General features: G+C 33.9%; 2 protein-coding genes across 28 annotated transcripts in view; one reads left to right on the top strand and one right to left on the bottom strand.

Annotated features, from left to right (window-relative positions):
- Positions 1–16080, bottom strand: part of ERCC6L2 (ERCC excision repair 6 like 2) — a 160171-nt gene that overhangs the window by 141660 nt on the left and 2431 nt on the right. For 2 of the 3 annotated variants that reach the window (XM_072834593.1, XM_072834591.1), the window contains exons 2-3: positions 15611–15716; positions 14788–14939 (exon numbers count right to left, since the gene is read on the bottom strand). In XM_072834593.1, the coding sequence (XP_072690694.1) occupies positions 14788–14827 (40 nt within the window). In that variant the 5' untranslated portion in view covers positions 14828–14939; positions 15611–15716. Of the gene's footprint in view, positions 1–14787; positions 14940–15610; positions 15723–16080 lie in introns of those variants that run through there. The other variant, XM_072834603.1, reaches the window with a different exon arrangement.
- The window catches only part of LOC140638003 (uncharacterized), a 36379-nt gene that overhangs the window by 19644 nt on the left and 655 nt on the right, over positions 1–16080 (top strand). For 6 of the 25 annotated variants that reach the window (XM_072834738.1, XM_072834713.1, XM_072834647.1 and 3 more), the window contains 3 exons: positions 2075–2261; positions 11866–11917; positions 13868–14000. The exons of 1 other annotated variant lie outside the window; for it this stretch is intronic. The gene's annotated coding sequence lies outside the window, so the exon portion shown is untranslated. Of the gene's footprint in view, positions 1–2074; positions 2262–11817; positions 12043–13867; positions 14001–16080 lie in introns of all 25 variants that reach the window. 18 more of the 25 variants (XM_072834751.1, XM_072834673.1, XM_072834723.1 and 15 more) reach the window with 12 other exon arrangements.

Genomic DNA, 16080 nt, shown 5'->3' on the forward strand with positions numbered 1-16080 from the left:
AAAATTTCCACAACATTGGATTTGTCCATAATTTCTTGGATATGACACCAAAAGCACAAATAACAAAAGAAAAAAGAGACAAATTGGACTTCATGAAAATTTTGTGCATCAGAAGACTATTACAGAGTAAAAAGACAACTCAGAGAATGGGAGAAAATATTTACAAATCATATATCTGATAAGAGATTAATATCCAGAATACATAGAGAATTTATAAAAATCAAAAGCAAAAAATAAACTGATTTAAAAAGGACAAAGGACTTGAATAGACATTTCTCCAAAGAAGATACACAGATGGCCATAAAAAGTACATAAAAAGATGCTCAAAATCTTTAATCATTAGGGAAATGTAAATCATACCCATTGTAATTGTTCATTAACAAAAAATAGCAATTGTTGGAGAGGATGGGAGAAATGTAACTTTGGAGTCCTACTGGTGGGAGTGTAAAATTGTATAGCCACTGTAGAAGACACTGTGACAGTGCCTCAAAAAATTAAAAAAATAGAATTACCACATGATCCAGTATTTCTGCTTCTAGGAATATACCCCAAAGAATTGAGAACATGGTCTCAAAGACATTTTTACACAGATGTTTATAGGCATTATGGACAAGCTAAAATGTGAAAGCAACCCAAGTGTCCATTGATCAACAAATGGATAAGCAAAACATGGTATATACATACAATGGAATATTATTCCACCTTAAAAAAGAAGGAAATTCTGCAACATTCTACAGCATTGATGAAGCTTGAGGACATTGAGTTGAGTGACATAAGCCATTTACAAAAAGTCAAATATTATATGGTTCCACTAATATAAGGTATTTAGTGTAGTCAAAATCATAAAGATAGAAAGTGTAACAGTGCTGTTCAGGGGCTGGGGGAGGGAAGAATGGGGAGTAATAGTTTAGTAGGTATAGACTTCAGTATTATAAGATGATAAGAGTCATGGAGATGGTTGGTGGTGATGGTTGTACAACAATATGATTGTATTTAATGCCACTGAACAGTGCACTTAAAAACAGTTAATATGGGGATCCCTGGGTGGCACAGCAGTTTGGCACCTGCCTTTGGCCCAGGGCATGATCCTGGAGACCCGGGATCGAGTCCCATGTTGGGCTCCCGGCATGGAGCCTGCTTCTCCCTCTGCCTGTGTCTCTGCCTCTCTCTCTCTTTCTCTCTATGTCTATCATGAATAAATAAATAAAATCTTAAAGAAAAACAGTTAATATGGTAAATTTTATGTTACATGTATTTCATCACAATAAGAAAAAGAAAAAAAACTGCTGTTATTTACAAACAATATGAACATTTACATGAAAAAGAGAATATGAAGATATAATTTTAGAATAAAAGAGTTAAACAAGGTTTGTGGGAACAAGTGCAATTTATAAAAATCAACTGTATTCCTATACACTAAAAATACAAGCTAGAAAACATAATTTTTAAAGTTACTATTTATAGTAGCAACCAAAAATATATGAGAACAACTAATAATTATCTTTTAAAATGCCTGCAAGATATTTATAGAGGGTATATTAAAATTTTATTGGAAATCTACATAAATGAAGAGATATACTATGTCCACAGTATGAAAATTTAATACGATAAAAATGTTAGCTCTCCCTCAATGCAATTCCCTTTCAAGTTACTGCAAAAAATTTTCCCCTTGTCAAAGGAACTACAAAGCAGATGTGTAGGGGCACCTGGGTGGCACAGTCGTTTAAGCATCTGTCTGACTCTTGATTTTGTTTCAGGTCATGATCTCAGGGTCATGAGATCAAACTCCATGTGGGGTTCCACACTCAGTAGGTAGTCTGCTTCTCTCTCTCTCTCTCTCTCTCTCTCTCCCTCTGCCCCTCCCCCACTTATACTCACTCTCCGTCTCTCTCTCAAATAAATAAATAAAGGGGAAATGTAAAGTGCCAAGAGTAAGATGATTTTGATAAAATATCAAGGAAATGAGGAACTGTTCAATAAATAACTTCAATATTGGAACAATTGATTTTTCACAGGGAAGGGAAATGGACTTGAATTTTTTTAAAAAATATTTTTTTTTATTTATTCATGAGAGACACAGAGAGAGGCAGAGACATAGGCAGAGGGAGAAGCAGACTCCTTGCAGAGAGCCTGATGCAGAACTCGATCCCAGGACCACAGGATCACACCCCGAGCTGAAAGCAGACTTCCAACCACTGAACCACCCAGGCGTCCCTGGACTTGAATTTTTATCTAATGCTACATAAAAAGTCAAATTCGAAGTAAGTGGAAAACCAAGTGTTATATTCAAAACTTTAAAAATTTTTAGAAAGTTTTAAGTTTAGAAATAAAGACAAAAAAACACCAACCCAACAGATTATTTTTCACATAATCAAAATTTCTAGTCAGCCTGGTACAGCTATCAAATACCAAATGAGTGGAGGAGTAATAAAAAGATAAGGAAGTAGTATAATTATACCACCTGTAGCTCTGCATACAGGCAAGTGCCTTACAAGTCATGCATTTATGTGACTATATTTTATTGTTTAAAGGTCAAATATTGCAGGTTAATGATGCATATATGGTTATGTCTGAAGTACTTCTTTTAGCATACTTTAATGTAAGATTTTAACAATGATCAAATAAAAGAGCTATGAACATGAAATGCTTATAAAAGACCTTTATCATAAACAAGTAACTTATTATGAAAACAATCAGCATAAAACCGTAGTATCTATACAAGAACGTGCTACTCACATTTTAAGTTAGCATGATAGGAATGACATAGTTGCTTAAAACTAGAATGTATAAAAAAAAACTAGAATGTATATAAACAGTTAATATTGTTTTAATCAAATACAGAATTAATTGCATGACATTTTAAATGCCAAAACTAACTTTTAAAAACTAAATTAAAAATTGAATACAATTTCAGATAAAATATTGAAAACAATACTTGGACTATCTCCTTTCACTCATTTACCTAAAAGTGTGGCAGCATAGAAAATTAGCTGATAGAAGTACCATAAGAAAACCTTTTTGCCAACTTCAAAAATACTAATGAAGATGTCTTTTTCCAAGGAATTAAGTAAACTCTAAAACTCCATTACATTTCATAGTAGAATCTTTTTACCCCAAAGATTCCAGTTAAAGGAATGGGAATTATATTTGAATAACATCTAGAAAATGCAAAAAATGTACCTTTACTTTCACTAGGCAAGATAGAAATATTAAATATCTGGCTTACATTAAAAATTGTAGGTTGAAAATGTTTCCAGGGCAGCCCCGGTGGCGCAGCGGTTTAGCGCCGCCTGCAGCCCAGGGCGTGATCCTGGAGACCCGGGATCGAGTCCCACGTCGGGCTCCTGCATGGAGCCTGCTTCTCCCTCTGCCTGTGTCTCTGTCTCTGTCTCTCTCTCTCTCTCTCTCATGAATAAATGAATAAGAATCTTAAAAAAAAAAAAAAAAAAAAGGAAAAGGTTTCCAGTCTTTACCCTAGGGTGAAAAATGTTTTCAGATTACATGATTTGTAGGGTCCATTTCAAGTCTAAAATTCAATGTAATTTCTATAAAAGATAACTTTTCCGTAAGTTGTTGTAGACCACATCACTTAATTTGTGACTTTACCTGGATTTTCATTAATTAAATTCTTTAAACAAAGCAACTGTTTCAAAAGAGAATTTATATACATAGTTTAAAATGTTAAAACTCACATCTTTAAAAGTATGCCTATGTACTTTATAAAGATGGTTGCCAACGTTTTACTTTTCAAATGTTCCCGAAGGGAGTGATATCTTAGGAACCATGAAACAATAGTAAAAGGGAATGCTGTGGTCATTACAGGATGTGCAGACTTGAATGGGAGTTTATGTGGAAAGCAAATATAATATTGTGCTTCCTTCATAAGTGTCATTTTAACATTGCCCTATATTCATCAATGCATTTGAATGAGATGGCATGATCTGGGAATTGACACTGTTTGGTTAATAAAAAATTAACTCTAGGAACTAATTAAAACAGGGAAATATGAAAAGCATGTAAAAGTTAAATGAGTTTATTTTTAAAATGGATACTATTTTTGTTAATATAAAGCAACTCTTTCAGGGGAACTGCTGTCTCCAATTTATGCATAGATTATTTGACAGGCTGGTTGAAATATTCCATACCACTTTTGCACAGTAGAAATGCAAACTCAAAGAATTCATATTTCCAAGACTGTTAGCACCTTCTCAAATTTCAAGAATTTATTCAATTTCTATAGAAAAACATGACCTTTATTTTTCTTACTGTTAGTTATTTATATAGTTCATTCTACAGATTCTTAGTATCTAACAATCTGCAATAATTGTGTCATCCAAAGCATTTTTTAAAGGTCTTCTTGCATTTATCATTGTCACAATAATGCCTCTTGTGGCTGTGAATTATCATAAGTCTTTCCATATTCACAATCATGACAAGATCTCTTTTTTTTCCCCTGTCAACCTTTTTATTACTTTTCTTCAAGAAAGATTATAGCAGTTCCTAAATCTGTGACAATTTGCATATTTGTTAAAGTTGGATATTATTGCTATTTTTCTTTAAGATTTTTTATTTGTTTATTCATGAGAGACACAGAGAGAGAGGCAGAGACATAGGCAGAGGGAGAAGCAGGCTTCTCGAGGGGAGCCCGATGTGGAACTCGATCCTGGGACTCCGGGACTATGCCCTGAGCCGAAGGTAGACACTCAATTACTGAGCCACCCAGGCATCCCAACTGCTATTATTTTAGATGGTACTTAGAAGAAGCAGAGAATATAATGGTGGGTTCATATGTTATTGTTTATTATTAGAAAAAATATATATGACTAAGCAAAATAAGCCTAGAAACAAAACAAAGGTGATTTAAGCAAAGAAAGCCCCCATTTTCTCTTCCACTTTAAAAAAACTTAGCATTCATTCATATGCATGGATATTCTTTTTTTGTTTGAGATATAATTGACATATAATGATCTATTGGCATCAGGTGTACAACATATGACTCAATATTTGTATATATTGTGAAATGACAACCACAGTATGGTTAACATCTGCCATCATACAAAATTTTTTCTTGTGATGAAAGTTTTTTAAGATCTACCCTTTTAGCAACTTTCAAATATGCAATATGGTATTATTAACTATGATCACCGTGGTGTATATTACATCCTAAGTGGATATTCTTGAAGGAAAAAAAGAAAATTACCACTTCTTTCCACCTTTTAGAATTTTATTTTATTTTTTCTTAAAGATTTTATTTTATTTATTTTTTTAATAAATTTGCTTTTTATTGGTGTTCAATTTACCAACATACAGAATAACACCCAGTGCTCATCCCGTCAAGTGCCCCCCTCAGTGCCCGTCACCCATTAACCCCCACCCCCCACCCTCCTCCCCTTCCACCACCCATAGTTCGTTTCCCAGAGTTAGGAGTCTTTATGTTCTGTCTCCCTTTCTGATATTTCCCACACATTTCTTCTCCCTTCCCTTATATTCCTTTTCACTATTATTTATATTCCCCAAATGAATGAGACCATATAATGTTTGTCCTTCTCTGATTGACTTACTTCACTCAGCATAATACCCTCCCATTCCATCCACGTTGAAGCAAATGGTGGGTATTTGTCATTTCTAATGGCTGAGTAATATTCCATTGTATACATAAACCACATCTTCTTTATCCATTCATCTTTCGATGCACACCGAGGCTCCTTCCACAGTTTGGCTATTGTGGACATTGCTGTTATAAACATTGGGGTGCAGGTGTCCCGGCATTTCATTGCATCTGTATCTTTGGGGTAAATCCCCAACAGTGCAATTGCTGGGTCGTAGGGCAGGTCTATTTTTAACTCTTTGAGGAATCTCCACACAGTTTTCCAGAGTGGCTGCACCAGTTCACATTCCCACCAACAGTGTATGAGGGTTCCCTTTTCTCCGCATCCTCTCCAACATTTGTGGTTTCCTGCCTTGTTAATTTTCCCCATTCTCACTGGTGTGAGGTGGTATCTCATGGTGGTTTTGATGTGTATTTCCCTGAAGGCAAGTGATGCAGAGCATTTTCTCATGTGCATGTTGGCCATGTCTATGTCTTCCTCTGTGAGATTTCTCTTCATGTCTTTTGCCCATTTCATGATTGGATTGTTTGTTTCTTTGGTGTTGAGTTTAAGAAGTTCTTTATAGATCTTGGAAACTAGCCCTTTATCTGATACATCATTTGCAAATATCTTCTCCCATTCTGTAGGTTGTCTTTTAGTTTTGTTGACTGTATCCTTTGCTGTGCAAAAGCTTAGAATTTTAATTATTATATAGTGATACATATTACTGGTCTAAAGGAGTATAGTACAAATCTTGTTATCTACATTATTTAAAACAGATCATCCCACCAACCTGGTCACAGTTAAGTAGAGAAGAAAGGTCTGTAGACCAACTATAATATGATAAATGATGATAAATGACATGTACAAAGGTTTGCTGCATTTTTCTAATGAAGCTAATATCTTTCAGGCTCTAGATATAAATATATAAACCAATAATAATTTGCATGATTCTTTTCCTATGTATTTTTTATATCATATATAATCCAAAAGCCATTTTAATGGACTCAGTTTTATTTTAAATTCCATTAAACACCAATTTCGCTTCTGCCATAAAAATTATCTAGCTATTGGAGCATGTTGGTGGCTCAGTCAGTTGAGCACCCAACTCTTGATTTCAGCTCAGCTCATGATCTTCAGGGTGAGAAGATCACGCCAGGCTGCACATTTACTGTGGGGTCTGCTTGTACCTCTCATTCTGTTCCTCCCCCCACTCATGCTCTCTCTCTCTCTCTCTATCTCAAATAAATAAAAAAATAATAATAATCTTTTTTAAAATGTCCTTAGCTATTGAGAGAAATGACAGGAAATATTAATAAGTTTTATAGAATCTTAGAAAAGTTGGCAGTCCCCTTAGTGTCTATTTATTTAGTCATTCATCTATTTAGAACACCTAGCATATGTCAGAAGCCTTGATAGGCACTGAAGATACACTCATGAACCAGAAAGCCATGGTCCCTGCCCTTATAAAACTCAAAGTCAGTAACTTCTCCAAAATGGTTAACTAAAAAGAAGATCAAATAGACTCCCACACAGTTAACTAAAACAGATTGTTATTATTGGAATAATTTTTATACTCAGTCCCATTATAGTAAAATTTAAGAATATCAAAATAAAGAAACAACTTCCAGAGATAGGTAGCAGATCACCTGCATATGAGTAGATAATGTTCATTTTAGACACTTCAAAAACTTCTGCAAGAGGACAAGTGTATATATATATATATATACATATATATATATATATAGTACTGAAGGGGAGAAAAATCTCCAAAACTAGTACTTTGCACATTTATTCAGACTGTAATTTAAAGAAGGGAGTGCAAAAACAAACAAAAATCTCTACCATTTAAGGCCTCAGAAACTTTGCTACACAAACACGCTCTTTAAAAAAGAAACAAGCAATTCAAGCACAATAATAGTAGGAGACTTTAGTGCACCATTTACAATAATGGATAGAATAACTAGATGGAAGATCAATAAGGAAAGAGTACACTTGAACCACATTGTGGACAAAATGGACCTAACAAATGTATACAGAAGCCTCCTTCCAGAAACAGCATAATACACGTTTTTCTGAAGTGCAAAAGGAATATTCTCCAGAATAGACCATATGTTAGGCCATAAAACAAGTCTTAATAAGTTTTAAAAGACTGAAATCATACAAAGTGTCTTTTCCAATCATAATAAAATGAAACAAATCAACAGCAGGAGGGAAACTAGAAATACAGATATTAAACAACAATTTCTTAAATAACTCAAAGGTCAAAGAAGAAATCATAAGGGAAATTAAAAATATCTTGAGAAAAATGAAAATAAAAACATAGCATAGTTAAACTTATGGGATGTGGCAAAAGTACGGCCAAGTAGGAAGTTTATAGCTATAAACATATTAAAGAAGAGAAATCGCAAATAAACAGCCTGACTTTACAACTCAAGGAACTAAAAAAAGAACAAATTAAAACCAAAGCCAACAAAAGGAAGGAAATAACAAAGATTAAGCAGATATATAGAATAGAAAAACACTAGAGAAAATTAAACCAGGAGTTCTTTTTAAAAAAATCAACGAAATTGACAAACATTTAGCTTATGTGGACTAAAAAAAAGAAGACTGAAATAACTTAAGTCCAAAATGAAAAGGAAAATATTATTACTGATGTTATAGAAATAAAAAAAAGTTTTGAGAGTATTATAAACAACTGTACACCAACAAATTCAATAACCTAAATGAAATGGACAAATCCCAAGAAATGTACACCCTGCCAAGACCAAATAAGAAGTAGAAAATCTGAGTAGACCTTTTACTGATAAGGAGATTGAATCAGAAATCACAAGTGTCAACAAACAAAAACCCAGGACCAGATGGCTTCACTGCTGAATTCTACCAAACATTTAAAGAATTAGTACCAATCCTTCTCAAACACTTCCAAAAACTTGAAGAGGAGAAACACTTCCTAACTCATTTTATGAGGCCAGCATTAATCTGAACTAATTACTAAGAAAACTATCAATCAATATTTCTTATAAATAAAGTCCTCAACAAAATACTAGCAAACCAAATTCAATGGCATTTTTTTTTTTTAGATTTATTTATTTTAGAGAGTGAGAGAGGACAAGTGGGGTCAGGGCAGAGGGAGAGAGAGAATCTGGAAGCAGACTTCCCACTGAGTACAGAGCCCAACATGGGGCTCCATCCCAAGATGCTAGATCATGACTGGAGCTGAAACCAAGAGTCTGCCATCCAACCCATCCACCCAGGCACCCTTCAAATTCAACAATGTATTAAAAGGATTATACACTGTGACTAAATGAGATTTATTCCTGGGTGCAAGGATGGTTCAACATACAAAAATCAATGTAGTACACCATAAAAACAGAATGAAGGAAAAAAACAAAACATGATCAATTGATGCAGAAAAGCATTTGACAATTCAATACTCTTTTATGATGAAAAACACTCAACAAACTAGGGACAGAAAGAAACTAATATAATAAAGCCCCTTCATGGAAAATCTAGATCAAAAATCATACTTAATGGTGAAAGCCTAAGCACTTTTCCTCTCAGATCAAGAACAAGGCAAGTATGTCTACTTTTCACTGTTTTTATTTAACATAGTATTGGAAGTCCTACCCAGAGGAATTAGGCATGAAGAAGAAATAAAGTAAATCCAAATTGGAAAAGAAGAAGTAAGATTATTATCTCTGTTTGCATATGATAATAATAATATATATGATAATATATATGATATATGATAATAATAATAAAAAGATAATAATCTTACTAATTATCTCTGTTTGCGTATGATATAACCTTGTATGTGGAAAGCCCTAAAGACTACACACACACACACACACACACACACACACACACACTCAAAAAAGCTGTTAGAACTAATAAATGAAGGGCCTTTCGGATGGCTCAGTCAGTTGAGCATCTGATTCTTGATCTCAGCTTAGGTCAAGCCCTGCATTGGGCTCCAAGCTGGGCATAAAGCCTACTTAAAAATAACAACAACAAACAATAACAACAACAACTAATAAACGAATTCAGCAAAGTAGCAGGATACAAAGTCAAAATGCAAAAATCAGTTACATATATATCCACAAGCAATAAACAATCTAAAAGCAGCCCAATTCAAAAATGGGCAAAGGACTTTGATAGACGTTTCCCCAGAGACAGTATGCAAATGGCTAGTAAATACATGAAAAGATGTTCAACATCACTAATCATTTGGGAAAGGCAAGTCAAAACCTTACCTTACATCCATTAGAATGGCTATCTATGTGTATACACATAAAAGAATTAAAAGTACAGACTCAGATATTTATATACTCATGTTCATAGCAACATCATTCACAACAGCCAGAAGATGGAAGCAATCCAAGTGTCCATCATTGCATGAATGGATAAACAAAATGTATATACACAATAAGATATTATCAGCCTTAAAAAGGAAATCTTGACACGTGCTGTAACATGGATGAACTTTGAAGACATGCTAAATGAAATAACCCAGACACAAAAGAACAAACAGTATATGGTTCCATTTAGATGAGATACCTAGAGTAGCCAAATCTACAGAGACAGAAAGTAGAACAGTGTTTGACAGAGGCTAGGGGGAGGACAGATGGGAACTTATGTTTGATGGGTACAGAGTTTCAGTTTAAGGAGATGAAAAATGTTCCTGATGGAAGGGTGGAGATGGTTGCACAAAAATGAGAATGTACTTAACACTACTGAATTGTACACTTAAAAAAATAGTTACAAGGGGTAACTGGGTGGCTCAGTGGTTGAGCATCTGCCTTTGGCTCAGGTCGTGATCCTGGGGGCTTGAGATCGAGTCCCACATCAGGCTCCTCACAGGGAATCTGCTTCTCCATCTGCCTATATCTCTGCCTCTCTCTGTGTGTCTCTCGTGAATAAATAAAATCTTTTTAAAAATTAAAATAAAACAAAAACAGTTATGATGGTAAATTTTGTGTACTTTACCACACCTAAAAATAAAAATGGTTAAATTAGTAAATTTTATGTCATGTATATTTTACCACAATTTAAAAATACATAAAAACTTCTTGAAGAACTCCAAGAACAATAAATTCAATATGATGTTATATAGACATGGGAAGAAGGAGTGAGCAAGTAACTTTTTAAAATTCACTATTGTCTAAAAATGTTAGAACAAAAGATGAAGAAGGAAAAGAAAAGATAAAATGGGGAAAAAACACATAACAATTCAAAACTGAAATTCCAATGTAAACTAAAACATTTCAGAGAGCAGCTAGAAAGAAATGGGAGAAAACCAAATGATTTGTATTGTTTGAGGGAAGGTATAGATACTGATAAATTTAGGAAATAGAAAAATAAGAAAAAGTGTAACAATAGGTCTTAATAAGTTAAGGATAACCCATTAGAAGAGTAAAGTTAGAATGTAAATCTCAAACCAGCAGAGGAAATTTTTATCTGTTTGGAAGAAAGAAAGAATAAGAAAACAAAGAGGAAGTATGAAATGCAGAAATAAATCGTTTATAACAGTAATTATAGTAAATGTAAAAGGTACTCCTATTGGATTACAAAACAAAACGCTAAATGCAAAACTAAGAAACATCTAAAACAGAAAGATACAGAAAGGTTGAATTTAAAATAATTGAAAAAATATAACAGGGAAATATAAACAATCATAAAAAGGACTAACATACCAATGTTACTATCTATCAGAAGAGAATAAAAGGCAAAGAGCAACATTATATATAGATATTATACAGATCAAGAAAGTAAAGCAAATCAGGACATTTAGCAAAGATGCTGGGCACAAGGTCAATTTTTAAAAGTCGGTAACGTTTCTCTGTACCAGCAATGAACATCTAAAAGAACATAATAGAAACTAATTGTCTAGTAGCAAATTTTTAAAATAATATACAAGATCTCTATGGAGAAAGTTTTCAAGCCCAATTATAGGATATAAAGGTCTAAATAAATGGAGAAACAGTGTACAAGATTACTTAACATTCAAAAATACATTGATTATATTGAGTACACGTATTCACAATAATATGTATTCATGGGATCATTTTAGGGAATATTCAATTTGTAGCAAGTGAGGTTGTAGGTAGTCTAATGTACTTATGATCATTTTCTTCTAGTCTAGACTTTTTAATAGGTATTGATCAAGGAGTTTGTCTTTATATTTTTAATATTTACTGTTGCTTCAGCCTGACTATTGTTCCCCCAGATCTTCTCATGGCTCACATTCCAAGTTTATTCTGATTTCTGTTGTCAGATGCTTCACTGAATCCATCTATTTAAAAGAGCACCCCCGTCACTCATCCAGGGTAAGGACCATCGATCCTTATGTGACTTTTGCAGTGTCACTTTCTTGGCTTTCTTGGTTGTTTGCCAGAGGATGGATACCAGATTCAGACCATTGACATCTAGTCAGGAAAGAAAGGAGGAGGAGGTACAAATGGGACTTTATAGCATTTATCACTACCTAATGTTACATATTATATATATTTTATATATTCATTGTCCATCTCCCTTAAGCACCATGAGGGCAGTGACTTCTTGTTATGGGCACAGCACATACAATGCTCAGTAAATATTTGTTGAATGAATCAGTTGAATATATACAAGAATAATTTCTTTCTAGTGGGCAAATATATTTAAGAAGAACATCAATTAAAATTAATTTTTGGCAAATTGATAAATTAACTTTTAATAAACCAATTTTTAAAAACATTGCCCTCCTCTACCATCAGATAATATACATTAAGGGCATATCAGCTCTCTATTTAATTCTCAAATGTCTAAGTGAATGGATAAAAATATCTCCTTTTCTGGTTTTAACTCTTTTCTATAGTATGTATAATGATTCTCAGATGCAAGACACTGTATAGTAATTCACATTGTACACTTTACTGTCTTTTTATAATTGAATTTATTCCTTCTGGACTATTTTATCCCCTCAGTATCTAGTTAAGAGGTAAATTCTGAAAAGACTGAAATGTTGCCCTAAAAACAGATATTGTGCATAAATAGTCACATCAGTCATAAATAAACATTCTCAACTTTCATCTTATCTTGAGAAGAGCTTAAAGAACTAACTTAACCAATTGTAATAGATTTGTAATTAGTTTAATGTGCAGTCTCTATGAAACCTTTCAGATATGAGTTTTCCAGATACTTATAGCTTGGATTAATTTAAAATGTCACAATTCTTTAGAGACTTCATGTTACTTAATACATATTATAAATACAGCACAGAGATTTCCCTCACAGTTGGTACACTAAAGAATTTAGTTATGTTTATAAATTGCATTATTTTTATAATTCACAATACATATTATTACTCTAGAAGCTGATAATCTGCAGTTTAGATAGTTCTAAGATCTACTGCCTGTCAGTACAGATAAGTATATTTAATTAAAAGTCACAAACAGATTACTGAGAAAAAAAAAAGATGGCACTCTGGCAGGAAAAGACCAATTTTTGGTATAGCATACCACATTCTTTTTTTTTTTTTTTTTTATCTATTTATCTATTTATGATAGTCACACACAGAGAGAGAGAGAGAGAGAGAGAGAGTCAGAGACACAGGCAGAGGGAGAAGCAGGCTCCATGCACCGGAAGCCCGACGTGGGATTCGATCCCGGGTCTCCAGGATTGCACCCTGGGCCAAAGGCAGGCGCTTAACCGCTGCGCCACCCAGGGATCCCAGCATACCACATTCTAAATGAAAATGTGTAGATGACTTATAAGAATGCAAAGAGGTTGAATATGAATGACATAATTCAACTGGTAAATGTGTAGCATATATTTTGCTAAGAAATTATAAAGCACAGGAGAAACGTCTTACTTAATGCCACTTATAGTTACAATTTTATGAAGTCATTAAGACGTTTAAGATGGACCTAAAGACTCACAATTCACAAGGAATACACAGGAGAGATAAACAAGTTAAATAACACTGGGAAGAAGTAATCAAGTAGATCTGAATGTAGAATATTACACAAAAAAACTGGCCTGGATACTTTAAAAATTCAATACCAAAGAAAACAAAATGTGTGTTGAGGGGTGGAGAGTACTGGGGACAACTCTGTTCTAAATTAAAAGACATTAGAGAGACACCAAAAATCCCAGCTATACAACATATTACATAAAATATATTTGGGCAACAAACGAAGAAAATGGTATATGGTCTGAGTATTGGATAATATACAAGTACTGTTAAGTTTCTTGAGTTGTGTTAATGATGTGATTATGCAGTGGAATGCCATTTTCAGGAGATGCAGCTGAAACATTTAGGGAAGAGAATCACGAAGTCTGTAACTTATTTTGAAATGGATTCAGCAACTGTACACATAACATGCACACAAGCCTACATGGCAAAATATTAACAACTGCTGAATCTAGATGGTAAGTATATGAGTGATATGAACGCTTGTTGTGTTTTTCTTCCAAACTTTCTATATGCTTAAAAATATTAATAATAAAAAGTTGATAAAAACAAAAATTATTTAAGCATTTATAATAGAAGTTCCTCTTTGAATTTTTGTGATCATGGTATCTCCCCTGCCAGGTAAGTATCCTCTTTGAATTTTTAAAAAAGGATCGAAAGGAATTCTCTATCAAAGATAAAGAGCTAAGTTCAAGAATGAACAAGCACTCCTTGCAGAGAATGCCATTGGCTTGATACTAAATAAAATGCCAAGAAAACAATGACTATCATCCTTAAGATATGGGCAGTTAGCCTTACAATATCAATTATCTGTTTCTAAGTATTATGTACATTCTCAGGATGAACAAGGATGCCAATGGCTTAGAGTGCTACACAACTTTAAGTTCATAGAGGTCAGCATATTATCTTTGCTATGATAGATATCCAATCTTTGCACAATTTTTTTTAAGATTTTATTTATTTATTCATGAGAGACACACACACAGAGAGAGGCAGAGACACAGGCAGAGGGAGAAGCAGGCCCCATGCCATGAGCCTGATATGGGACTCCTTCCCCGGTCTCCAGGATCACACCCTGGGCTGAAGGTGGCACTAAACCGCTGAGCCACCAGGGCTGCCCTTTACACAAATTTTATATAGCAGTCAGATGAAATCCTTAGTATAAAATCTAACAATCTTTGGAAGCAGAATGACTAAATATATTTTACTGTTTAGCTAACATAGCACATGAATTAGTGAGTTTACCTGAGTAAGTGTGGACCTCGCTGAAATTGTGTTTTGGCATCTCTGTAATGCTGGATTAAGACCAAGTGATTCCCAGAGGATGCTGGTGTTTTGTTTTGTTTTATTTTTATAGCCCAGGCTGGAGAAACAAACTCAATAGCAAACTGGTCTACCTGTAAATATAAAAGAGAAAAATTTAGCCAAAGAAATATCTGTTAGTTTTATACAATGGTGATAAAAATTACTCTCTTAATATTTGGCATTGACATTTATTGATACAATACTAAACAATGTGATCAGAGATAAATTATTAATTCAGGGGCCTTTGACAGAATGTAATGATAATTGTATAATTTAAAATAAAGTTTATGCACAAACTACATCATATGCTGTGATCTAAATTAGCATGAAAGATCTATAACTGTTGCTACATAATTTTAATAGTCCTTGCTATTTACTCCACAATTAATACCCAATTGCTCTTTGTTTTCTTTTTTTTTTCTGTTTATCTTGCTTTTATTCTACCACCCCATATACCTTCCCGTTTTTTTTCCCCCTTCGCTTTAAATATGTTTGGAAAATCCATCATGATAGCCTGTTGTTTCCAACAAGCCCTGAGAACATTGACAAGTACTGGGTCATGGTCCCTCCAACATTTCCTCAAACCCAGTGTACCACCACAGTTTCATCTGATACTACAGCATCCCTGCCAACCCTTCTCAAGTGCCTTAATGATCCCGGTCTGCTTTGAAACCCACCATGAATAATATAGGTTTACAGGATGATTAGGGAGAGAGAATCTGGCTCTGAGAGAGCTAATATTAAATATTAGCTTTCTAGTTACCTTCACTGAATGTAGATTTCCACCTTGCATGTAAAAGCCCACTTTTCAGTCAGCTGCATTCAGAGACTACTGGTGCCCATTTCTTAGGAAGAATGTTCTTATTTTTCTGAAAATCCAAAGCACAAGAAAAAAGTATTATTCTTCATTGCCATGTAAAGAACTCTTTAAAAAGATCTCTACAGCAATAGAAAGTCAGTGTCTTCTGACTTTTTGAGAGGTAGAATTTGGCAGCAATAAGCACTTTGCATCAATATAACATTCTGATCTCTTGAAAAGAAAGTTTCCTATTATAGAAGTGGTTATTTGTTAAAATTGAAATAAAGGCCACCTGAAAAGAAACTTCTACACAGAGACTCATTTCTTCTACTAGAAGATGTCAAAAGTAGAAGCTGGTTTAGTCATCGTGAGATTGCTTATCACCAAGGAACATGTCAACTGAGTCATTTAAGGAACATCTAAAATGGACTTTT

The sequence above is a fragment of the Canis lupus genome, chromosome 1 (assembly GCF_048164855.1).
Source record: "Canis lupus baileyi chromosome 1, mCanLup2.hap1, whole genome shotgun sequence".
Lineage (NCBI taxonomy): Eukaryota > Metazoa > Chordata > Mammalia > Carnivora > Canidae > Canis > Canis lupus.